This window comes from Nansenia antarctica (assembly GCF_963989245.1).
Source record: "Nansenia antarctica genome assembly, chromosome: 5".
Classification (NCBI taxonomy): Eukaryota; Metazoa; Chordata; class Actinopteri; order Argentiniformes; family Microstomatidae; genus Nansenia; species Nansenia antarctica.
In genome coordinates this window covers 73,841,313-73,867,339 of record NC_137690.1, presented here as the reverse complement: position 1 = coordinate 73,867,339, position 26,027 = coordinate 73,841,313, and the positions used below count along the sequence as shown (strand labels likewise).

General features: G+C 49.9%; 1 protein-coding gene across 1 annotated transcript in view; it reads left to right on the top strand.

Annotated features, from left to right (window-relative positions):
• The first annotated feature begins 2,145 nt into the window (after window positions 1-2,145).
• LOC308158796 (chromodomain-helicase-DNA-binding protein 4-like) overlaps window positions 2,146-26,027 on the top strand; it is a 44,004-nt gene continuing 20,122 nt past the window's right edge. The window contains 20 exon segments of the mRNA XM_080532497.1: window positions 2,146-2,252; window positions 8,050-8,165; window positions 9,303-9,575; window positions 11,284-11,402; window positions 11,982-12,313; window positions 12,817-12,944; window positions 14,019-14,151; window positions 15,903-15,959; window positions 15,962-16,071; window positions 16,878-17,117; window positions 17,621-17,824; window positions 18,228-18,287; window positions 18,289-18,437; window positions 18,828-18,959; window positions 20,474-20,573; window positions 20,775-20,966; window positions 22,423-22,623; window positions 23,526-23,663; window positions 24,864-25,159; window positions 25,648-25,789. Of these exon segments, the coding sequence (XP_080388623.1) occupies window positions 2,186-2,252; window positions 8,050-8,165; window positions 9,303-9,575; window positions 11,284-11,402; window positions 11,982-12,313; window positions 12,817-12,944; window positions 14,019-14,151; window positions 15,903-15,959; window positions 15,962-16,071; window positions 16,878-17,117; window positions 17,621-17,824; window positions 18,228-18,287; window positions 18,289-18,437; window positions 18,828-18,959; window positions 20,474-20,573; window positions 20,775-20,966; window positions 22,423-22,623; window positions 23,526-23,663; window positions 24,864-25,159; window positions 25,648-25,789 (3,189 nt within the window). The 5' untranslated portion in view covers window positions 2,146-2,185.

Sequence of the window (26,027 nt, the reverse complement as noted above, 5' to 3'; positions counted from 1 at the left end):
GACCTGCTAAGCTGCCTCAGAGACTGAGCTGTTATAACATATATACATATATACCATTTAGCTGCCGGCTTTTCAATCCAAATCCAAAGCGACTTACATTCATTGCGGTGAGTGCATACTTCCACTATATACGGTCCCCAGCGGGAATCGAACCCACAACCTAAGCGGTGTTAGCGCCAAGCTCAGAGAGAGAGACACAGAGAGGCTGTTGTCTGTGTCTGACTGACTGACTGACTGAATGATAGGAGGCCTGAGGAGGTCTGTAGGAGAGACAAGGCCTTGACCCCTTCTGTCTATCCCATCCAACAATGACTTCCAACCAACATAGGTAGCCTTTTCTTTCTTATTTATATAACTTATCAATAAACCCGAGAGTGACATCGATCGTCCCAAGTCCCCTGACCTTCTCCTCTCTTCTTGTCTTTGTTTGTCTGCAGAATGAACCCTCAAAACTTGTTGTTGTTGTTGTTGTTGTTGTTGTTGTTGTTGTTGTGGTGTGATCTCATCTCTGGTTGGAGTGGAGTGGAGTAGTTAGTGGACTTCATCACCCCAGAGAGAGAGCCTTGGTGTCATGCAGAGAGAGAGGCTTTACACCTGGGCTGTGCTGCTTACCTGTGGTGAGAGCTGTTCCTACCTGTGTGTGTGCATACAGAGGCTACATACTGTGTGCGTTAGCATGCTTGCGTGTGTGCTGAATGCGTAATGTGCTCTTTAATGTACATACAGTGCACAGTGTTAGCGTTAGCGTGGTTACGGTACATACTGAAGTTAAATGTAGTCATGAGGCGGGTAGTTGCCATGTGACAGCTCTCCCCCCCCCCCCATCCTTCTCTCTCTCTCTCTCTCTCTTTTTGGAGTTATGCTTATTGTGGGATGGTAGTGACTGTGCTCATTACTATTATGGTATGTTGGGTGGGGGTGGGAGGGGTTGAGTGTCTCCATGGTAACGTTGGTTGCTAAGGGGGGGGGCCACGGAGGAATGGGGAATAGACTGTGTGTGTGTATGTGTGTGTGTGGGGGGTGGATTATTATGGTCTGTACGTTGCAAGGTAACTATGCAGAGTGGGGGAGGGGTGAGTGTGTGTGTGCGTGCGTGCGTGTGAGGGGGGGGGGGGGTGGGGGGGGAAGTATTATGGGATGTCTGCCCCCTGATCTCTTTGTGTGTATGCGCGGGGTGTTTTAGTGAGAGCGAGACGGCGACGTCGTGTGCAACGCTGGACAGCATATGAAAAAAAAAATACTGTATTTAATTATTGGAAATATTTAAAAAAGGCCAAAAAGCAACCTTTTGTAAAAAAAATATATAATAATAATTGGATAAACTGTTGAAGGAAGCCAGTTTTTTTCTCTAGTGGAACAGTGGAATCATCCAAGTTGTAAGTAGTACATTGGGCTTCGTAACTTCTTCTTGTTTCAAAGCGTTTGTGTTGTGTAAAAAAAACATTCCCGATCTTAGATTGGCTACTTAATGACTTAAGTTACATTCGCCGGATAGCAGAAGGGTCTTTTTTTTGCGGGAATCGTGTTCAATCAGCCTCACCACCGGGTGAAGCAAGCAGCTATCTGTGTCAAGCTAAGTAAGCTAAGCTACACCAAGTAATGGGACTAGTCCTGTCCTCCTCGCTGCCAGGTGGAGAGATAGATATGCACAGACTATATATTATATTTGCTGTGAGTTGCTTTGCATAAAGGTGTCTGGATGATAAATGTCAAAAAAAATAATCTAACTTACTTTCATCTAAACCATCATCGGATCCTCTCTTTCACATATCCATTCATCCAGTACAACCAAACCTATCTCACTTTATTTATTATTTCATAATCGAAAGAGGTTGATCATCTAAAGTGGGTGACATTATTAAGGCATTAGAAGTGTATAATAGAAGTGTGCTTGCTGCCTTATTTGTTGGCAGAATCGTGAAGAAGAATCAGAATCACAACCAGCTTCAATCGCTTTTGACTGTAAATAATCACTTCCGTTTTCTCTGTTCGTTCCTTTTTATTTCTTCTTCTTCTTCACAACTTGTCTTCACCCTGGCAGCCTGGACCCTCCTGCCACCCTCCTCTCAGACCGGGACAGGAGAGGCACTCAACAACACCAAACGGATTAATTAACACGACTAAAAGACTAAAAGGAAACTTTAATTTAGTTTAGCTTGTTTTAGCTAAAGTTTGCTTGGCTGTCATGTCTGGCAGCGAGGAGGAGGACAGGGAGGGCAGGGGAGCCCCGGACCGCTCGTCTCTACTGCAAGGTTGGTTCACTTCACATTTAACTACTATTCTCTCTGTTGTATTATAATATTGTATTATTGAAACATGTCTAAGCCTCAACGACAGCAGCTAGCTTATCTTTTAGCCACATGGCACATTGTTTACCATGCAAACCCCCCCGTTAATAGTTTTAGAACACTAAGAACAAAAAAGAACAAACGATGATGCTAAGCTAACTAGCGGTGTAAGTGTGTGGGCTGAGAGCTAACGGAAGCTAACGGAGGCTAACCCGTTTTAACCGTTTTCAATGTCGGCTCCGACTACCCTAAATGTTTCTTTTTGTCTTCCAGTCATAGCTCCTAATGTTGTAATATAAACTGAGGGTTTAATACCTCGCTGTGAACCGCTGGCTAAAGATTTGCTAAACATGTTTGAAAAATCACGCCGGGTTTCTTGCGGCCTACCGGTGTTTCTACGCCGCCGATGACAAGATGGAGCTTAGCCAGTTAGCTGGGAAGCTGCAGGTGACGTCTGGGGGCTGCGTTCGTAAAGTCGCTCCGAGAGCTCCGGGACGCAACACCGAGTCCGACGTCATAAAGGGACCGAGTGGTTCGATTGGACGAGAGGCATTCCACGAGTGCTGGTCAGATTTCCAGAGCGTGTTTACGAACGCAGCCAACGGTTTTGGCGTCGTATAGTATAGCCACACACATAGACACAGTCACACACACATTTTGAATTAATATAATTTACCCAGGTTATCTACACAAAAACAACACTTTATTTGGAATCGTCGGTTTTTAAAATCTATTTCTAACTGTTTAACGCGTTACCGTGTGATATATTAGACCACGGATATGTCGGGAAAATTGGAAAAAGAAGTTGAAAGGAGCTGAAATGTGCTGAACACGCAGGGATTGACCCGGTTCAGATGTGCTGTACGACCCCTCGGTCAGTGTTAGACCCCTCACCTTCTCCTACCACTATAGGGACACTTTTAACTAATAAAAGGTCTGGCAGTGTTCCCAACCAGCCCAAACCCAGCTAGTACCCCTAGGTCCTGCATCTGCTCCCCGAAGTTTGGTATTGCCTACTCCACATACTTGGAAACAGGCCTACCTTTTCTAATAATAATAATAATAACATTTATTTGTATAGCACTTTTCCTGCAAAGGTTGCAGCTCAAAGTGCAGCAATCCTTATATAATCATAATTTAAACATGTAGTCGTTTAAAGGCAATATTAAATAGAATATGTGCTGAGGTTGCATCCCTAATGGAAACTGGCAGTGCATTCCACAATCTGGGTGCATAAAATGAGAATGCAGCCTCACCAAATCTGTTTTATGAATACATCTGATCCGTTTCATTTTTGACTAGCATGTGCATTAACAAAGTAACTCACTATTCACAAATGAAATCTGTTAATGATTTGAATTATACAATTAGGGTTAGTGTCAGTAACTTTCCAGGTTTCCACTTCATTTCATTCAGTCATTCAACTCCTGAAAGCTCACGTTTAGCTTATGTGATGCACTCAGTGGTGTAGTCTAGTGTTTTCTAGTGGGTATACTGTGATTTTTCCCTCCCAGCCTCATATTTCGGAACGCCATAAAAATACATCTGCGCTCCCTGTCTAACGTTACACATCTAACATTACATGTTATAAGGCTGATCTGTGCATGATAGTGCTGCATTTTGACATATTTCATATCGCATCTCCCCCCGTTGATGGTATATGACGCTATAGTCAGTCCCAATGGTCCAAAAGTCAAGTGCTTCGTAACACAGACGGGGTGAATTTTATGAATGAAAGTGTGAAAGTTCTGTCACAAAACGCTGTTACGTATCCTCACACATTTTTAAGTGGGTATATGGAAATCCTTGGCCTTTCCTAGTGGGTATACGGCGTAGTCCTGCGTATCACGTAGACTACACCACTGAATACACTTGTAAAACAAATGAAATGCCATTCAGACCCTATCTTGTTGGTAGCTATCCACTGCTCATTGCCAAGGAGCCTTTGACATTTCCAGACAAAGCATTTGAACCCTATTCTACTTGACTTTGCTACCGAGGAAGGTTGGTCCTCAGTGGGTAGAGCTTGGCGCTAACAACACTTACTTTAGGTTGTGGGTTTGATTCCAGCAGGGACCATACTGAGAAATGTAGCCTACAGTATATGCACTCACTGAAATGTAAGTTGCTTTTGATAAAGGTGTCAGCTAAATGTAATTTATTGCTATTATTATCATCATTGTTATCATCATCATATAGCCTATTCGGTTGTTAAGGCGTGACGTGTTTCCGTGTCCAACGTTGACTGAGGCGCTCTCTTCGAAATGCCTCAGTAATAATAATAATTCATTATATTTATATATCGCTTTTCCGAGGCTCAAAGACGCTGACAAATATGGGAAAAACAGGAAAGTGCTGTGTCCCTTGTTGTATGAATAGATCAGAGTCTAAAAAACGATTGAACTGTCATTCTACCGCTGTAGTTTGGTTTGGACCCGGAAATTGCTAAACGTCACATTTGACGTCAGACTTAACAACCGAATTAGGTTATTATACAACGGATAGATCCGGTCCGTTGTCTCTATTGGTCAGTTTGCGTTCCAGCCGTGCCGATATCCATGACGTACGCACGACTAAATGGAACGATGACGCATCTTTTCATACTACTCCGCGTTTGTTTGTATATATTACCGTTATCGAGGTTATACATTCTTACCGTTGCTTAGCAACCGACAAACAACTGTTCAACTGTTCAGACTGAATGCACTTAAGATAAAACATAGTTCCCATTAAAATAATACATTAATTAAAAGTTTGTCTTGTCGTCTTTCTTTTTGTGAAATATTGATAGATAAGATAAATGTGGTAACCGTTTCGCGTCGTGCCTAACCACCCCGCCGCTAGCTGTGCCGATATCCACGACGTACCACAGCTTCTCGTTCCGTAACGCTTAATTATGATGTTGTGTATTGAGGGCCTGGGTCGGGGCGTAGGGGGAGAGAAAGGAGCATCGACGTGATTAATTTGCGATCTTGCTAGTCAAGTGCGACCGTGGCCATCACAGCATCCAAAGCTCTCATTTATTTTTAAGAAGCCCAATTACCAGTTTCCCAGAAGTGGCTTAATCCCTAATCCTAGATTAATGTGAGGCTTCTTGCTCCATTAAGCATCAAAACATCGTTTTGAGAAAGTCCCAAAGCTTGATGTGAAGCAACTCTATCTATATGTCCTCCTGAGTGTTGTAAGTGGCCATATTACCAAAGAATGTCCATGTTTTTTAATCATATTCTTGCTGTTCTTGCTGAGGTATGGTGTCTCGGGGTGCTCAAACTAACCCCCCGCATTCCGAATTCCATTTCAGAACTCAAACCTTGAATCACCAAGGTTCTAGATTGCTAATCTACTATCTACACAATCTTTTGGCATTTCTAAAACGATGCGTTTCTAAAATGGAGCAGGAACCGACGTGCCCCATTTATTCCCGTTGTGTTTACAAGTTGTTTCCATCACGGCTGGTGGTCATGACACAATAACAGCGAGGTTATTTAATTACTTTAATACCCTCAGGGTCACTTGTCCACATGGGAAATTATGGCTGGGCGATATATCGCTTGAAATCCATAACTAGACATTTGGGTGATACAGAATATAGATATATCGAGTAGACCTATATCTTTCCCTATAGCATGTATGTATGATGCTTAACATACAGTTGAAATATGCTTCTTGATCAAAGAAACCATCTGTTTCGTTTGCAGTTTTTCCCTGAAATAAGAAAGTAGCATACAATTAAAGGTTCCTATTTCTATGAGGAGGGTAGGAGCCTCATAGAAGCGAGCCGTTTTCTAAATAAAGTTTAGATCTGTTAGTGTCAGTTACGCCTAGGTCTGTTTATTACTCGTGAGCTTAGAATGATAACGTTCAGTTTGTATTATGACATCACGTGAGTTTAGAATGATAAAGTTCTATCTCCGTTTAGGGCAGTTCAGAGATATTGAGCGTCAACGTTTTTTACATTCCATTATGTTTTGTGAGATGGAACCTTTGTATTTTATTAATTACTAACTCAAACATTTCAACATTTAAAAAATAACACCACACAGGCATTAATAAACACCTAATGGATCAGATTATGTAAAAAAACTCAATTTTGACAAAAATGGAGATAGAACTTTATAATTCTAACGTCATGTACTGACAGAAACCAGACACCAGCCTGACAGCAGGCTAACATGCAAACGCTGTGAAAAGATCAGATGTTTTTAAAAATAAAATAGGTTTTTGTGCAGCGAAGATCGGCGGGATTTAACTGTGCAGTGATCTGCTATTGTTCGCTGCTCTGTGGTTCCTTAGCGCTAATAGCCGTCCGCTGCTGCTCTGAATACGTGAGGGGCACCAGGAGCATACGCGCAGGGAGGGAAGGAATTATCTCTCCATCTCTTTCTCTCTCCATCTCTCTCTCCATCTCTCTCCATCTCTCTCTCTCCCTCTCTCTCCATCTCTTTCTCTCTCCATCTCTCTCTCCATCTCTCTCTCCCCCTCTCTCCATCTCTCTCTCCATCTCTCTCCCTCTCTCTCCATCTCTCTCTCTCACTCCATCTCTCTCCATCTCTCCATCTCTCTCTCCCTCCCTCTCTCTCTCCCTCCCTCTCTCTCTCCATCTCTCTCTCTCTCCCTCTCCATCTCCTGCCACCCATATCTCTTCCCCTCCTCTTTATCAGCTGTTCAACGGGGGATAGCAGGCGGACGCTACGTGGAGTTTATTGTGATGACGGCCATTATTACATCTTTATCGTTATTGTGTAAAGATAAATAAATAATTGGATGATTGTTATTTCTAGAGGTTTATCGCCCAGCCTCCCATGGGAGATCCCATATCTAACACCAAACCAATGGAAGTGTCGAAATAATGATCCAGTCCCTTTGATTATGAAGGCAGACTAGAGAAGACTAGAGCTCACAGTGTTTATATATATATGTATGTATATGTGTATATATATACATACATACATACTGTATATATATATACAATTTTTCCCGCTACGCTCAAGTCATTACAAAGATATTAGCATCTCATACATTATGTATGTATATATAGGCTATATATATATATATATATGAGATGCTAATATCTTGATAATGACTTGAGTGTAGCGTGTGAAACAGTGTGTATCGGGTGGAGAGAGAAAGCTCTGTTTTTTTGCACAGATTTGAGTGTGCGGATGATGCTTTTTTGCGCTCTATTGAGTGGAGGGACAAAGCAGAGATGAGATGGAGAATGACTTGTAGCGTTGTAGCCACCGGTCACATACGGGAGACTCGTATCCTGCTAACTAGTTAGCTGTAGTAGTAACTGCAGCCTAATAGACGCTACTGTTATATACTACAGCTGCTAAAACTGATGTGAACAGGTTAGAACCAATCAGAAGTCTCGATCTCAGGTTGAAGATCAAGTTTTTTTTTACGTTTGTTGGAGTACGCCACTAGTCAAGCCCATCCCTACACACACACACACACACACACACACACACACACATACATCACACACACACACACACACACACACACACACACACACACCTCTCTAGCTCAATCCTGAATGAGTCTGACCCGACCCTCCTTACCAAGTTCTGTTCGTCATTACACAACAAATACACAATACACAACAAAATACACAACAAAATGCCTTTTCTACAACAATTAAAAATGGCTGCCGCGTTCTCCACACAAAGGGCTGACAAATACCAAAAACAGTGCAGCAGAGTCAAAGAGCGGCAGCCATCTTGGAATCATGTGATCATGGTGTGTGTGTGTGTTTCAGACGAGGAGGACCTGGAGGAGGAGATGTCGGAGAACGAGGCGCCGAAGGTGAAGAAGAAGAAGAAGGCGAAGAAGAGCAGAGAGAGCAAGAGCAGCAAGAGACGCCTCCGCAGAGAGGTTAGTCCTGCCTAACTCTAGTCCTGCCTAACCCTAGTCCTGCCTAACTAGTCTTGCCTAACCCTAGTCCTGCCTAACCCTAACTCTAGTCCTGCCTAACTAGTCCTGCCTAACCCTAGTCCTGCCTAACCCTAACTCTAGTCCTGCCTAACCCTAACTCTAGTCCTGCCTAACCCTAGTCCTGCCTAACCCTAGTCCTGCCTAACCCTAACCCTGCCTAACCCTAACTCTAGTCCTGCCTAACCCTAACTCTAGTCTTGCCTAACCCTAGTCCTGCCTAACCCTAACCCTGCCTAACCCTAACTCTAGTCCTGCCTAACCCTAACTCTAGTCCTGCCTAACCCTAACTCTAGTCCTGCCTAACCCTAACTCTAGTCCTGCCTAACCCTAACCCTAGTCCTGCCTAACCCTAACTCTAGTCCTGCCTAACCCTAACCCTGCCTAACCCTAACCCTAGTCCTGCCTAACCCTGCCTAACCCTAACTCTAGTCCTGCCTAACCCTAGTCCTTTACAGAGAGGTATGTGCATCACAGTGTCCAGGGTTAGGGTTATCCTAGGACTCAGACTCCCAGGATCCTCCAGCGCCTCAGTTAGACGAGATCAGACAATCAACTTTATTGTCACTGAACAGAGAACAGGAAGTACTCAGACAACCACATGTAGTTGGTGCACACGTCTCCCCCCCCCCAGGGAGAGCAGAGCTCTGGGCTCTGGGGCATACGGTCGGCCATCTTCAGCTCAGTTAGGGGGTTAAGTGCCTTGCTCAAGGGCACAACGGCCCCCTGTCAGATCAGCGGGGACTGTCTGTCTGTCTGTCTGCCCCTTACAGCCTATTAGATTAGATTCAGTACAACAAAATGCCTTCCTGCCTCTCTGTCTGCCTCTCTGTCTGTCTGTCTCTCTGTCTGTCTCTCTCTCTCTCTGCCTCTCTGCCTGTCTCCCTCTCTGCCTGTCTCTCTGTCTGTCTCTCTCTCTCTCTGCCTCTCTGCCTGTCTCTCTCTCTGTCTGTCTGCCTGTCTGTCTGCCTGCCTTTCTCTCTCTCTGTCTGTCTGCCTCTCTGCCTGTCTCTCTCTCTCTGCGGCCCCATCACGGCCTGCTACTCGCCCCTCATCCCCGGTGTTTCCTGCTTTTTACAGGAGCTGCCCATGAGCTCCCCCGAGCCCATGGAGGCCCCCGAGGCGGGGGGGGGGGAGGAGCACCCCCGGGCCCCGGCCCGCTCCGACAGCGAGGGCAGCGACTACACCCCCGGGAGGAAGAAGAAGAAGCGCGCCAGCCTGCAGAAGGAGAAGAAGAGGAGCAGCTCCGGAGGTGGAGGGGGGGAAAGAGGGGGGGGCTCGGCCTCCTCCAAGAGGTCCAAGGACCCCGAGCCCGAGGAAGAGGAGGAGGAGGAAGACGACGATGATAGCCAGGTGAGTCTGGGTGATGTGTTCTGTAAGCCAGAGGAGAGTGTTTGGGTTCACCGAGGAATAGTTCCCAGGGTTCGACATTAACGCCGTTTTACTTGTCCGGAGGAAGTAAAACGTTCGCCGGGTTTGTTTGCGCGAGCACGACGACGCTGCTGGATCCTGGATATGTTTACCTGTGTGCAGGAAGAACAACAGACGGCGCAGGCATCGCGTCGTGAGGGAAGATATTATCAAAGCAAACCCGGCGAAAGTTTTACTTGCTCCGGACAAGTAAAACGGCGTTAATGTCGAGTGCTGGTTACCGTATGGAATAGTAGGATAGGAGGAATAGTTCCTGAGTGGAGGAGAAGGAGCGGGGGAATCGTTCCTGAGTGGAGGAGAAGGATAGAGGGAATAGTTCCTGAGTGAAGAGAGACAGACAGACAGAGGTCAAAGGTGAGGAGAGGGATATAGACAGTAGAGACTGACAGGAAGGATGGGTGAGAGAGAGAGAGGAGGATAGAGACAGTAGAGAGTGACAGGAAGGATGGGTGAGAGAGAGAGAGAGAGAGGAGGATAGAGACAGTAGAGAGTGACAGGAAGGATGGGTGAGAGAGAGAGAGAGGAGGATAGAGACAGTAGAGACTTCCACCCCCCAGCAGCACCAAGGGGTTGAGGAGGAGAGTGGTTCCTGCTGTTAATGTGGTTCTCTCACAGCGGAACGGTTTGTTCTCAAAGCCCCGACACACCGACCGCCCGCCCGCCCGGCCGGCGTCTGGTCTGGGTGTGGAGGGGACGATGGATTTTCTAGACCCTTCCGACCCCGGTCGGTGATGATGGGTGTGTTAGTGGGACGCGGCTATCGACCGACCGACCGCTCTGTGGAACTCTTGTGAGAGGTGGTGGTGGTGTGTGTGTGTGTGTGTGTGTGTGTGTGTGTGTTGGGCTTTTGAGAAGGCCGATGGTTCCCTGGGAGGAGACGTCATAGTAGGAGGAACTGGTAGAAAAAATTGGGTTGTGGGGAGAAAAGGGGCGGGGGGGGGGGGGGCTTAGTGGCGTAACACACTCATGCCGCATGTCCCTCCTCTCTCTCTCAATCATCCTTCTGTCAGTCTCTGCTGTCTCTATCCTCCTCTCTCTCTCTCTTACCCATCCTTCCTGTCACTCTCTACTGTCTCTATCCTCTCTCTCTCTCTGTCTCTCTCTCTCACCCATCCTTCCTGTCAGTCTCTACTGTCTCTGTCCTCCTCTCTCTCACCCATCCTTCCTGTCACTCTCTACTGTCTCTATCCTCCTCTCTCTCTCTCTTACCCATCCTTCCTGTCAATCACTACTGTCTCTATCCTCCTCTCTCTCTCACCCATCCTTCCTGTCAAATCTCTACTGTCTCTATCCTCCTCTCTCTCATCCATCCTTCCTGTCAGTCTCTACTGTCTCTATCCTCCTCTCTCTCTCTCTCTCTCTCTCTCTCTCTCTCTCTCTCACCCATCCTTCCTGTCAATCTCTACTGTCTATATCCTCCTCTCTCTCTCTCTCTCTCTCACCCATCCTTCCTGTCAGTCTCTACTGTCTCTATCCTCCTCTCTCTCTCTCTCTCTCACTCATCCTTCCTGTCAGTCTCTACTGTCTCTATCCTCCTCTCTCTCTCTCTCACCCATCCTTCCTGTCAGTCTCTACTGTCTCTATCCCTCTCCTCACCTCTGACCTCTCCTCCCTCACCTTTGACCTCCAGGAGCCTAAAACGTCCTCCCAGCTGCTGGAGAACTGGGGCATGGAGGACATTGACCACGTCTTCACCGAGGAGGACTACCGCTCCCTCACCAACTACAAGGCCTTCAGCCAATACGTCAGGTGAGACCCCGTCCCTCCCCCCTGTCTCCCCCCTGTCCCTCACCAATACGTCAGGTGAGACCCCGTCTCTCCCCCCTGTCCCTCACCAATACATCAGGTGAGGCCCCGCCCCCCCCTGTCTCCCCCCGTCCTCTCCCCTGTCCCTCCCCACCCCCTGGCTCCCCTCTGTCTCCTGCTGTGTGAGTCACATGTCAAGAACTATCTCTCTCCCTCTGTTTCTCTCTCCCTCTGTTTCTCTCTCCCTCTGTTTCTCTCTCCCTCTGTTTCTCTCTCCCTCTGTTTCTCTCTCCCTCTGTTTCTCTCTCTCTCTCTCCCTCTCTCTCTCCCTCTCTCTCTCCCTCTCTCTCTCCCTCTATCTCTCTCCCTCTCCCCCTCTCTCTCTCTCTGTCTCCCTCTCCCTCTATCCCTCTCTCTCTCTCTCTCTCTCTCTCTCTCTGTCATTTGATGTCCCAACCAGTTTCCCCCCCCCCCCTCTTATTTTATTTCCATTTATATACACCTCTAACATCTGCACCTTTGTTTTCTCTCCTCCTCCCTCTCCATCCTCCATCCCTCCATCCCTCCACCCCCCCCCCCTAGGCCGCTCATCGCCGCCAAGAACCCCAAGATCGCCGTGTCTAAGATGATGGTGGTCCTGGGGGCTAAGTGGCGTGAGTTCAGCACCAACAACCCTCTGCGGGGCTCCGCCGCGGCCAACGCCGCCCTGGCGGCCGCCAACGTGTCGGCCGCTGTGGAGAGCATGGTGGCTGAGGCCACGCCCCCTCCTCCTCCGGCGCCCCCCGCGGCCCCGCCCACCTCCACCGCCGCCTCTGCCTCAGCCTCAGCCTCAGCCTCCGCCTCGGCCTCCGCTGAGCCCCAGCCGCCTCCCCCCGCGCCCCCGCTACGCAAGGCCAAGACCAAAGAGGGCAAAGGTCAGGAAGGGGAGAGAGAGGGGGGAGGGAAGACTGTTGTTGTCTGACTGTCTCGCTATGTCTGTCTGTCTCTTGTATCTCTCTCTGTCTGTCTCTCTCTGTCTCTCTCTCTGTCCTCCTCTCCCTCTCCCTCTCTCTTGTCCTCCTCTCCCTCTGTCTGTCTCTCGCTATGTCTCTGTCTCTCTCTTTGTCCTCTCTCTCTCTGTCTCTCTCTTGTCCTCTCTCTGTCTCTCGTCCTCTCTCTGTCTCTCTATTGTCCTCTCTCTGTCTCTCTCTGTCTCTGTCTCTCTCTCTCTCTGTCTCTCTCCTGTCCTCCTCTCTCTCTCTCTCTCTCTGTCAAGGTGTCCATTTAGACACAATCATAGTTTATCTATATGAGCTTCCACCGACCAGCGGTGTAGCTAGCTCTGATGTTAGTAGCGTTCGCCGCAGTGTGTGTGTGTGTGTCTGTCTGTCTGTGTTCTGACGGGCTGTCTCCATGGCGACGTGTCCTGTGTGTCTAGGTCCTAACGCCCGCAAGAAGTCCAAGCCCGCCCCCAAGCCCGCGGAGAAGAAGCCCAAGCTGAAGAAGGTGGCCCCGCTGAAGATCAAACTGGGCGGCTTCAGCAGCAGCAAGAGGAAACGCTCCTCGGTGAGAACCTCCTCTCCTCCTCTCCTCCTCTCCTCCTCTCCTCCTCTCCTCTCCACCTCTCCACCTCTCCTCTCCACCTCTCCTCCTCTCCTCCAGCACTCCTTTAGTTTAGTCATCCCTCTCTCTCTCCCTCCTTCTCTCCTTCAGCACTCATCTAGTCATCCCTCTGTCTCTGTCTCTCTCCATGTCTCTCTGTCTGTGTCTGTCTGTCTGTCTGTCTCCTTCTCTCTCTCTCTCTCTCTCTCTCTCTCTCTCTCTCTCTCTGTCTCTCTCTCTCCCTCCTTCTCTCCTTCAGCACTCATCTAGTCATCCCTCTGTCTCTGTCTCTCTCCATGTCTCTCTGTCTGTGTCTGTCTGTCTCCTTCTCTCTCTCTCTCTCTCTGTATTGCTTGCTCTCGCTCTCTCTCTGTCTCCCCCCTCTCTCTGTCTCTCTCTCTGCGACAGAGTTATTCCTTCAACAAGTCATCATCTTCTCTCTCTCCCTCACCTCTCTTGTTAGCTCCCACCCTGACACTCTCACACACTGACATCCGTTAGAGAAACGCTGCTTCATCAAGGTGTACGTTGAGACACTCTCAGCTCCATGGAAAGAACAAGAATAGATAGATGGAGATTAGATTAGATCCAACTTTATTGTCATAGACAGAGTAATACAGTATCATTAAATGATTAAAAAAGCAGGTGGTTTTTGAGTGGTGGTTTTATGGTTAATATTTTTATTGAATTTCACAGAGACACAGATGTACATAACAGGACATAACAACAACAACAACAACAACTAGTATCCATGGGGGAGGTTGTTGTCCCATGTAATAGTAGAAAACTAGTTTTGCACTTTGTTATGCAGTACATTGTCCATAAACAATAACAGAATGTTCTTTCTCTTTTTTTTTTTTTTTTACAAACAAAAAATAAAAACACAAACAAAAGAAAAGAAAAACTAAAATTGAGCGGTGATTTTGAAGGAGGAGAGCGTGCTTTGGGAGACTGCTCCAAAGAGAGGGGGTCCAGTCTTAACTCTAGTTTGACCTCTCTCTTTCCCTGCCCCCTCCCCCCTCCCCCCCGCCCCCCCAGAGTGAGGAGGACGAGCCTGACGTGGACAGCGACTTTGACGACGGCAGCATGAACAGCGTCTCCGTGTCCGACGGCTCCAACAGCCGCAGCAGCCGCAGCAAGAAGCCCAAGAGCAAACCCAAGAAGAAGAAAGGTGTGTGTGTGTGTGTGTGTGTGTGTGTGTGTGTGGAGGGGTGTGTGTGTGTGTGTGTGTGTGTGTGTGTGTGTGTGTGTGTGTGTGTGTGTGTGTGTGTGTGTGTGTGTGCGCGTGTGTGTGTGTGTGTTCTGTCTGTCTGTTTCTTCTGCCTGTCTCTCTCTGTCTCTCTCTCTCTCTCTCTCTGACTCTCTCTCTGCGACACACACCTACACACCTACATACATATATACACACACACACATACACATACACATGTACCTACACACTACAACAAGTCATTATCATCTTCTCTGTCCCTCACCTATCTTGTTAGCTCCACCCTGACACTCTCACACACTGACATACGCTAGAGAAACGCTGTGTTGTCTGTCTGTCTGTCTCTCTCTTCTGTCTGTCTGTCTGTTCTGTCTTTCTCTTCTGTCTGTCTGTCTGTCTGTTCTGTCTTTCTCTTCTACTATCTGTCTGCCTGTCTGTCTGCCTGCCTGTCTGTCTGTCCGTCTGTCCGTCTGCCTGTCTGTCTGCCAGTCCTAACCAGGACAGAGGATCTGTGTGTATCATCCTGGGCCCTGGTGATTCAGTGATGAGTCAGTGAAGACGCAGGACTTTAAATAGATCCATCACCTCAGCCTGATGTTAAACATCTCCTCATCTCAGCCTTATGCAGATCAGTCAGGGCGTCCATATCCACCACTGAGACACCTCTACCTTTCCACCTCTACACCTCCACCTCTACACCCCCCGGGGGGAGGCTGGCGGAGGTAGAAATGGGAGGCCAGGGGGCTGCTCATTGTTAATGCATGGGACGGGACGAGGAAGAAGGAATCGATGTTGAACGCATTAGCGTCCGTTACAAATGAGCCCTCTGTCCTCCGATCCCTGCCTCCGCCAGCCTCCAACACACACACACACACACACACAGTAAAGGGACAGGCCAACCTGCCTACAGTTTGAGGAGACTGTTAAGACGTTATTTAATCAAGCGTAATCGTAAGCGCAGGTTCCACAGACAAGGCCTTAATAAGCCTAGTCCTGGACTAACTCACACTGTCAGTGTCAAACCTCCCTCCCACCCTCCCTCCCTCCCTCCCTCCCTCCCTCCCTCCCCCTCCCTCAGTGTTTAGTCTAGGGTTAGGCTCTAACCTCGTCTGGGAAACCGACGTTAAATGTCAGTTTCTCACGTCTACTCTGCCACCCCACCCCCCCCACTCACCTGCCTTTAATGCCTTTAATCCCCCCAAACACACCCTTACACACACACACAACTTACACACACCTACACATTTGTACCTATACACACACACACACACACCCTTACACACACCTACATACCTGTACCTACACACACACACACTCACACACACACACACACGTACCTACACACTACACACACACGCACACCTACCTACACACCTGTACCTATACATACACACACACCTACCTAAACACACACGCATACACACACACACCTATCTACACCTACACACACACACACACCTATCTACACTTACACTTACACACATTTACATATACACACGCGCACACACACACAAACCTCCCTCCTCTCCTCCTTCTCCCCTCCCCTCCATCCCATCCCCCCCCCCCTCCCTCACTGATAGTCTAGGGTTAGGTGGCTCAACAAGCCTTGTCTCTTCGAAACCACAGCCTTAAATGTTAAATGTCAGTTTCTCACGTCTCCTCTCCCCCCTCCCTCTCTCCCCCTCTCCCCCCCCCCCCCCCCCCCCCCACAGTGGAGGAGGACGGGGACGGCTATGAGACGGACCACCAGGACTACTGCGAGGTCTGCCAGCAGGGGGGGAGATCATCCTGTGTGACACCTGCCCCCGCGCCTACCACATGGTCTGCCTGGACCCCGACATGGAGAAGGCCCCCGAGGGCACCTGGAGCTGCCCCCACTGCGTGAGTACCTGACTGACAGCCCCCGTGGCCAATCAGGGAGCAGAGTTTTGTTTTATAGTGATTGTGGTGGTTGTGTTGGGTCAGTTGGATAGAGGGCGGTTGGGAGTGATGTTGGAGTGTTGGACTGTGGGAGTGAGTGAGTGAGTGACTGACTGACAGTCCCCTCGGCCAATCAGGGAGCTGGGTTTTGTTTTATAGTGATTGTGGTGGTTGTGTTGGATAGAGGGCGGTTGGGAGTGGTGTTGGAGTGTTGGACTGTGTGAGTGAGTGAGTGACTGACTGACAGCCCCCTCGGCCAATCAGGGAGCTGGGTTTTGTTTTATAGTGATTGTGGTTGGTTGTGTTGGGTCAGTTGGAGAGAGGGCGGTTGGGAGTGATGTTGTGATGTTGTGGTCGTCTTTGCTCACCTGCCTGTATGTTTTTAATCCCCCCACACACACACACACTCTTAAACACACACACACACCCACACACTACACACACCTGCACACCTGTACCTATACATACACACACACCTACACATACACACCTACCTACTCACACACACACACACACACACGGATCTACACTTATACACACATTTACATATATACACCTAAACACATGTACCTACACACACATACTTACACGCACACACACCCACACCTAAACACATCTACCTAAACACACACACACACACACACACACACACACACACACATATATCTACCCCCCCCCCTATGTAAAGCACTTTGTGACCACTGGTCTGTGATAGGTGCCATAGAAATAAGCTTTACTTACTTACTACACCACCCCCCACCCAACAGGAGAAGGAGGGCATCCAGTGGGAGGCGCGTGAGGAGGGCTCTGAGGCGGAGGAGGAGGTGGCGGAGCCCCTGGGGGGGGAGGCGGAGGAGGACGATCACCACATGGAGTTCTGCCGAGTGTGTAAGGACGGTGGGGAGCTGCTGTGCTGCGACTCCTGCCCCTCCTCCTACCACATCCACTGCCTCAACCCCCCCCTGCCTGAGATACCCAACGGAGAGTGGATCTGCCCCCGCTGCACCGTGAGTAGTCCTGGGGGAGGAGGGGGAGGTGGGGGGGGGGGGGGGTACCCACTCGATATAATAAACGACAGTTTAACGATCACTAAATACTTATAATCTGTGGATTGGATTCACTATTCTCGTTTGGTAAGGGAGACTTGACTTGTCAACATACTTTAGTTTTTAGGACGTGTTCAAAAGCAAGAACTGTGTGTTCAACTAGTTATGTGTAGTTATGTGTTTTTAGCATGCCGATGTTCTCTCAGCATGTTGTGATGTTATTGAGATACAGTTTAGACCTTCGTAGCGATGTGTTTTGTTAGCCGCTAGCTGTTGCGTTTAGAGTCACTTTTCTCCCATTCAGTGTTTGAGGTGGACCAGCATTCAAATACGCCTGTCATGTTCAATCTGTCTCTGATTTCAATGTGTGACACATCATTTGAAAGCTTACAATCTGTATCTCCCCCCCCACACACACACATCCTCCCCTCACCCCCTCCCTCCCCTCACACCCCCCCACACAGTGTCCGGCCATGAAGGGGAAGGTCCAGAAGATCCTGACGTGGCGCTGGGGGGACCCGCCCGCCCCCACCCCGGTGCCCCGCCCCCCCGACCTGCCCTCCGACCAGCCCGACCCCGCGCCCCTGGCGGGCCGCCCGGAGAGAGAGTTCTTCGCCAAGTGGAGCAACATGTCGTACTGGCACTGTAGCTGGGTGTCTGAACTACAGGTACACACACACACACACACACGTCGTACTGGCACTGTAGCCGGCTGTCTAAGCTACAGGTACACACACACACACACACACACACACACACACACACACACACACACACACACACACGTCGTACTGGCACTGTAGCTGGGTGTCTGAGCTACAGGTACACACACACACACACACACACACACACACACACACACACACACACACACACACGTCGTACTGGCACTGTAGCTGGGTGTCTGAGCTACAGGTACACACACACACACACACACACACACACACACCGTCGTACTGGCACTGTAGCCGGCTGTCTAAGCTACAGGTACACACACACATGAACACACGTTCCTAACCTCCTCCCTCCTCCCTCCCTCCCCCTCCCCTCCCTCCCCCTCCCCCCCCCCAGTTGGAGCTGCACTGCCAGGTGATGTTCAGGAACTACCAGCGTAAGAACGACATGGACGAGCCCCCCCCCCGTGGACTACCAGGAGGGGGAGGAGGAGAAGAGCCTGAAGAGGAAGAGCAAGGACCCGCTGTACGCCCAGATGGAGGAGAGGTTCTACCGCTTCGGCATCAAGATGGAGTGGATGATGGTGCACCGCATACTCAACCACAGGTACGTACTGGCGGGTCTTTTTTACCCATCTTGTTGTTTCCTCTCCTCTTCTCTTCTCTCCTCCTCCGTCATAACTCCATCCTCAACCGCAAGACAAGTAACACGTCGGTCCTTTTTACTCCTCTGTTTCCTCTCCTCCGTCACTCACTCCATCCTCCTCACCTGTCTCCCTCTCTCTTTCTCTCTCTCCTCCCTGTCTCTCTCTCTCTCCTCCTCACCTGTCTCTCTCTCTCTCTCTCCTCCTCACCTGTCTCTGTCTCTCCTCCCTGTCTCTCTCCATGTCTCTCTCTCCCTCTTCACCTGTCCCTGTCTCACCTGTCCCCGTCTCTCTCTCTCCCTCCACACCTGTCCCTGTCTCACCTGTCTCACCTGTGTGTCTCTCCCCCTCAGCGTGGACAAGAAGAGTAACGCCCACTACCTGATCAAGTGGAAGGACCTCCCGTACGACCAGGCCACCTGGGAGGCCGAGGACATGGACGTACCTGACTACGACGGCTTCAAACTGCACTACTGGAACCACAGGTGAGGCTGGGGGAGGAAGGGGAGGAGGGGGGAGGCTGGGGGGGGGAAAGCTGGAGCTAATATTGTTGTTGTTGTCTTTGGTGTTCCAGGGAGCTAACGTTGTTGTTGTTGTTGTTGGGGGAGGAGGGGAGAGGCTGGGGGAGGAGGGGAGAGGCTGGGGGAGGAGGGGGGAGGAGGGGGGGAGGAGAGGGGAGGCTGTGGGAGGAGGGGGGAGGCTGGCAGGGTTCCCACGGGTCCTTGAAAGTTTGAATTTGAGAAAAGAAAATCAAGGTATTAAAAGTTTTTGAAAGTAGACATAGGTCATTGAAAGTGCTTGAATTCTTCCTCTCTCTCTCTCTCTCTCTCTCTCTCTCTCTCTCTCTCTCTCTCTCTCTCTCTCTCTCTCTCTCTCTCTCTCTCTCTCTCACTCTAAAATAAAAAAAAATCCGGGAAAAAAAAATTCGTAGCTCGTCAACTAGTTCTGTCTCAAACTATGCCGTGTTGGGTCCTTGAATTTGAGGAAATTGAGTCTTGAAAGTCCTTGAAAGGTGCTAATTTTGTTGTCTCTGGTGTTCCAGGGAGCTAGCGTTGTTGTTGTTGTTGTTGTTGTTGGGGCTCCTGGGTGGTGGAGCTCATTAAGGCGCATGCCACGTGATCGCAGGGTCCCTGGTTTGATTCTGGGCATCGACCTATCCTGCATGTCACCCCTCTTCTCCCTCTCTCTCTCTCACCCATCCCTGCCTGTCAATCTCTACTGTCTCTATCCTCCTCTCTCTCTCTCTCTCACCCATCCCTGCCTGTCAATCTCTACTGTCTCTATCCTCCTCTCTCACTCTCTCTCACCCATCCCTGCCTGTCAATCTCTACTGTCTCTATCCTCTTCTCTCTCTCTCTCTCACCCATCCCTGCCTGTCAATCTCTACTGTCTCTATCCTCCTCTCTCTGTCTCTCTCTCACCCATCCCTGCCTGTCAATCTCTACTGTCTCTATCCTCCTCTCTCTGTCTCTCTCTCTCTCACCCATCCCTGCCTGTCAATCTCTACTGTCTCTATCCTCCTCTCTCTCTCTCTCTCTCTCTCTCTCTCTCTCACCCATCCCTGCCTGTCAGTCTCTACTCTCTCTATCCCAATAAAGCAGAAATACCCTAGAATCTTTATGTTAAAGTTGTTGTTGTCTCCAGGGAGCTGTTGTTGTTGTTGTTGTTCAGGGAGCTGCTGCTGCTGTTGTTGTTGTTGTTCTAGAGAGCTGATGTTGTTGTCTCCAGGGAGCTGATGTTGTTGTTCAGGAAGCTGATGTTGTTGTTGTTGTTGTTCAGGAAGCTGATGATGATGGTGTTGTTGTTGTTGTTGTTGTCTTCAGGGAGCTGTTGTTGTTGTTGTTGTTCAGGAAGCTGATGATGTTGTTGTTGTTGTTGTTGTTCAGGAAGCTGATGATGTTGTTGTTGTTGTTCAGGAAGCTGATGATGATGGTGTTGTTGTTGTTGTTGTTGTCGTCCAGGGAGCTGATTATGTTGTTGTTGTTGTCGTTTCCTGCAGAGAGCTGATGATGGGGGATGACGGGAAGCCAGGGAAGAAGGTGAAGGTGAAGGGGAAGCTAAAACGCCTGAACAGACCTCCAGAGAACCCCGTCATCGATGTAAGTGTGTGTGTGTGTGTGTGTGTGTGTGTGTGTGAACATCCATGAATTAAGTGTGTGTGTGTCGGAATTGCAATTGTGTTGTAAACAACTTCTACTACTTCTCCTCCCCCCTCCCTCCCCTCTTCCTCCTCTCCTCCCTCCCCTCTTCCTCCTCTCCTCCCTCCCCTCCTCTCCCCTCCTCCCCTCTTCCTCCTCCAGCCCACCATCAAGTTTGACCGCCAGCCCGACTACCTGGACTCCACGGGGGGCAAGCTGCACCCGTACCAGCTGGAGGGGCTGAACTGGCTGCGCTTCTCCTGGGCGCAGGGCACCGACACCATCCTGGCCGACGAGATGGGCCTGGGCAAGACCGTGCAGACCGCCGTGTTCCTCTACTCGCTGTACAAGGAGGTGGGTGGGGGGGGGGCGGGTGTGTGTGTGGGGGTGTGTGTCACTCTACAAGGAGGTGTGTGTGTGTGTGTTCCTCTACTCACTCTACAAGGAGGTGTGTGTTTGTGTGTGTGTGTGTGTGTGTGTGTGTGTGGCATGCATGCCTTTAGAGCAGTGGTTCTCAAACCTCTCCTCGGGGACCCCCAACCTCTCCACATATTGGATCTGTTCCACCACCTCCAGCACACCTGATGTGTTTAGTTGAATCAGGTGTGCTGGTGGTGGAACAGATCTAATATGTGGAGAGGTTGGGGGTCCCCCAGGAGAGGCTGGGGGTCCCCGAGGAGAGGTTGGGGGTCCCCGAGGAGAGCTTTGAGAACCACTGCTCTAGAGTGAATGCCGTTGGGGGTGCTTAGGTGGCGTAGCGTCGACCATGTAACCGCAGGGTTCCCGGTTCGATTCCGGCCGCGGACATGCTGCTCGTCTCTCTCCCATCCTTCCTGTCATAATCTATACTGTCTTAATCTATACTGTCTATCAATAAAAACAAAAAATATGAGTGGGACTGACTGCCCGCTCGGAAAAAAATAAAAATAGAGTGCGCTAAAAGGGCTATTTAGGAGAGTGGGCTAGATTTTTCTAACTTTTTAAATTTAATTTAATTAAATTATTTTATTTACAAGACTATTCCTAAACTTTGAGTTGCACCATGTTTGTGTAGGAACGAATGGAAGGTTTCCATTGGTTGACTCACAATGCCAATTTGAGTCACGCTGCTCCCATATGATTCAATACCAGTCCAGCCATTTTGTTTAAGTCAGGTGAAATCTGACGACATTAGCTTGAGCTTTGAGTAAACACTCCCAGAGGATGGTGCTCCCGTGGCTTACCATCGCCACCTACTGGCGGGAGGGCAGAATGCACCTCTCCTTATATGGGAACACAGATGGCACGGCAGATGTTCTGTTTCCTGTCTTTGTTCCTGTGCATTGTGGGGGAAAGTGTTGTTATACAACAATAACAGGAGACATGTCAGTCATTAACTCACTATTAAAACAACACTTAGTGGCGTATGGCTCGCTAATGTGCGTGCCACTTCACTGCACGCAAGGTCCCTGGTTTGATTCCGGCCCTCGACATATCTTCTTGCATGTCAGCCCTCCTCTCTCTCTCTCTCTCTCTCTCTCTCTCTCTCTCTCTCTCTCACACCCCCATCCTTCCTGTCAATCTCTTCTGTCTCTATCCCAATAAAGCAGAAATGCCCTAAAAAAACAACATAAAAAAATAGATTAGATTCAAGAGTACCAAAGTACCAGACAACGAAATGTAGTTTAGCATGTAACCAGAAGTGCATATAGTGATTATAAAACATGAAATAGTGATATAAGAACATAAAATAGTGATTATAAAACATGAAATAGTGATATAAAACATGATTGATTCATTTTCTTACTTTTTTCCCGCCCTTTTCTTCCAGGGTCACTCCAAGGGGCCGTTCCTGGTCAGCGCGCCGCTGTCCACCATCATCAACTGGGAGAGGGAGTTTGAGATGTGGGCGCCGGACATGTACGTGGTCACCTACGTAGGGGACAAGGACAGCAGGGCTGTCATCAGGGAGAACGAGTTCTCGTTCGAAGACAACGCCATCCGCGGGGGGAAGAAGGCCTCCAGGATGAAGGTGAGAACGTGGAAAAAGAAAGAAAGACAGAAAGACAGAAAGAAAGAGTGAAAACGGTTAAAATACTTTTAACTGCTCGTCTTAAATCACCAACTGCCAAAAGGTTCCGGAACCGTAACACTCCCCGTCGTCTAGAGTGTTCCGAGTGTTCTGTGTGGGTCAGTCTCTACCTAGCAACAACCCTTCGATTGGCCCAAAAAATGAATAAAGTCGCCCGTAGGCTCTCTAGAAGGGTTAATGATGGGTTTGCTAGTATCCTACTTTGCTAGTGTTGTTATTTTGCTAGTGTGCTACTTTGCTTGTGTTGTTATTTTACTCAGGGTTCCCGCACCGGTCTTAAAAAGCCTTAAAGTCTAAAATCCGGCAATGCAACCTATAAGGCCCAGAAAGGTCCTACATTTCAGTTATTAGGTCTAAAAAATGAGGTGCTAGGTATTAAAAATGAGATTAGCTTGTCCTGCAAGGAAATCAGTCCGACCACATCTATTTACGCGGAAATTAAAATGTACTTTTGAGTAATTATGGCACTTATTTATTTTATATTAATTATCCTTTTTTGTCTGTATGGCAGTGAAATCCCTTATTTCATCACCTCGAGGATGACAAAAAGCTATCATATGGTGTCGCGAATAGGTCTAAAATTCTATTCAGAGAGGTCTAAAAAAGTCTTACATTTGACTTGTTGAAACTTGTAGGAGCCCTGTTTACTGGTATGCTACTTTGCTAGTGTGTTACTTTGCTAGTGTGTTACTTTGCTAGTGTTGCTACTTTGCTAGTGTTGCTACTTTGCTAGTGTTGCTACTTTGCTAGTGTTGCTACTTTGCTAGTATGCTACCTTCCTCGTACATCGTGCTAAAGCCACTCACCCCCCCCTCCCCCTCTCCCTCCCCGCCCCCCAACAGAAAGATTCGTCGGTGAAGTTCCACGTGCTGCTGACGTCCTACGAGCTGATCACCATCGACACGGCCATCCTGGGCTCCATAGACTGGGCCTGCCTGGTGGTGGACGAGGCCCACAGGCTCAAGAACAACCAGTCCAAGGTGAGCGGGGGGCTGGGACGGGGTCAAAGGTGAGCAGGGGTCTGGGACGGGGTCAAAGGTGAGCAGGGGTCTGGGGAGGGCTAGGGGAGGGGGTCCAAGGTGAGGGGGGGGGGGGGGTCAGGGCAGCGGGTCCCCCCTCGGGGTCCCCAGGTGTCTGGGTACGGGGTCCCCCACAGCACGGGAGGTCAGTGGAACATGGAACGGAATAAGGACTGATGTCAGACATGATGTTTATTGCTGTTCGCTCCTTCCTGCTAGTTCGCTTATTCCTGCTTCCTCCTCTTCCTCCTCTCTTTCTTTGTCTCTCTCTCTCTCCCCCTCCCTCTCTGACCCTCTCTCTCCCTCTCCCCCTCCCTCTCTGACCCTCTCCCTCTCTCTCCCCCTCCCTCTCTGACCCTCTCCCTCTCTCTCTCTCCCCCTCCCTCTCTGACCCTCTCCCTCTCTCTCTCTCCCCCTCCCTCTCTGACCCTCTCCCTCTCTCTCTCTCCCCCTCCCTCTCTGACCCTCTCCCTCCCTCTCTCTCTCTCCCCCTCCCTCTCTGACCCTCTCTCTCTCCCTCTCCCTCTCTGACCCTCTCTGACCCTCTCCCTCCCTCTCTCTCCCCCTCCCTCTCTGACCCTCTCCCTCTCTCTCTCTCCCCCTCCCTCTCTGACCCTCTCTCTCTCCCCCCCTCCCTCTCTGACCCTCTCCCTCCCTCTCTCTCTCTCCCTCCCCCTCTCTGACCCTCTCTCTCTCCCCCTCCCTCTCTGACCCTCTCCCTCCCTCTCTGACCCTCTCTCTCTCCCTCTCTGACCCTCCCCCTCCCTCTCTGACCCCCTCCCCCTCCCTCTCTGACCCTCTCTCTCTCCCTCCCTCTCTCTCCCCCTCCCTCTCTGACCCCCTCCCTCTCCCTCTCTCCCCCTCCCTCTCTGACCCTCTCCCTCCCTCTCTCTCTCCCCCTCCCTCTCTGACCCCCTCCCTCTCCCTCTCTCCCCCTCCCTCTCTGACCCTCTCCCTCCCTCTCTGACCCTCTCCCTCCCTCTCCCTCTCTCCCCCTCCCTCTCTGACCCTCTCCTTCTCTCTCTCCCCCTCCCTCTCTGACCCTCTCCCTCCCTCTCTGACCCTCTCCCTCCCTCTCCCTCTCTCCCCCTCCCTCTCTGACCCTCTCCCTCTCTCTCTCCCCCTCCCTCTCTGACCCTCTCCCTCTCTCTCTCTCCTCAGTTCTTCAGGGTGTTGAATAACTACCCCCTGCAGCACAAGCTGCTGCTGACAGGTACGCCGCTGCAGAACAACCTGGAGGAGCTCTTCCACCTGCTCAACTTCCTCACGCCTCTGAGGTTCAGTAACCTGGAGGGCTTCCTAGAGGAGTTTGCCGACATCGCCAAAGAGGACCAGATCAAGAAGCTGCACGACATGCTGGGTCCCCACATGCTCAGGAGACTGAAGGCTGACGTCTTCAAACACATGCCCTCCAAGACCGAGCTCATCGTCAGAGTGGAGCTCAGCCCCATGCAGAAGTAAGGATGGAAGGATGGAGGGAGGGAGGGAGGTAGGGATGGAAGGGGTGGAGGGAGGGACATGGGGAAGGGGTGGAGAGGATGGGGGCAAGGGTTGGAAGGGGAGGGAGGAGTGGAGGAAAGGGGGGAAGGGGTTGAGAGGAGGGAGGGAGGGATGGATGAATATTGCCATACTTGATTTTGACTGGAGGTGGTGGTCTTCACATCCTCCTCCTCAGAAAGACTAACTAACTCTGAGGACCAACATCTCTAGGTTTAAACCTCATGGCAGAAAAGAAAGAAATAAGTTCTTCAGCGTTTTTAACTTTGGAGGGAAGGTGGAGGGAGAGAAGGAAGGGATGGGGGGGTAGAGTGGTGGGAGTTCTTCAACGTTTTACACTCACACTCACACTCACTCACTTCACACTCACACTCAGTCACACACAGTGGTGGGAGTTCTTCAGCGTTTTAATCGTTTCCTCTCGTCTGTCTCTCTCTGTGTTTTCCAGAAAGTACTACAAGTTCATCCTCACGCGTAACTTCGAGGCCCTGAACACGCGCGCCGGGGGCAACCAGGTCTCCCTGCTCAACGTGGTCATGGACCTCAAGAAGTGCTGCAACCACCCCTACCTCTTCCCCGTGGCCGCTATGGTACGACCCGGACCTCCACTCCCGGGGATGGGGGGGCGGACTGGTCCATTGTGGTAGACAGGGGTGGAAAGAGGGGGGGGGGGAGACATGAAGGGTCCTTGTAGATGTTGCCAACATGGATGGAGAGGGTGGTGGAATGGAGGGAAGGGAGAGAGGGGGTGGTGGGAGGGAGGGTTGGAGGGAAGATTAATTCCAAGCAAAAAAAAAAGGCTCCAGGCTTATTCTAATAAATCTCGTG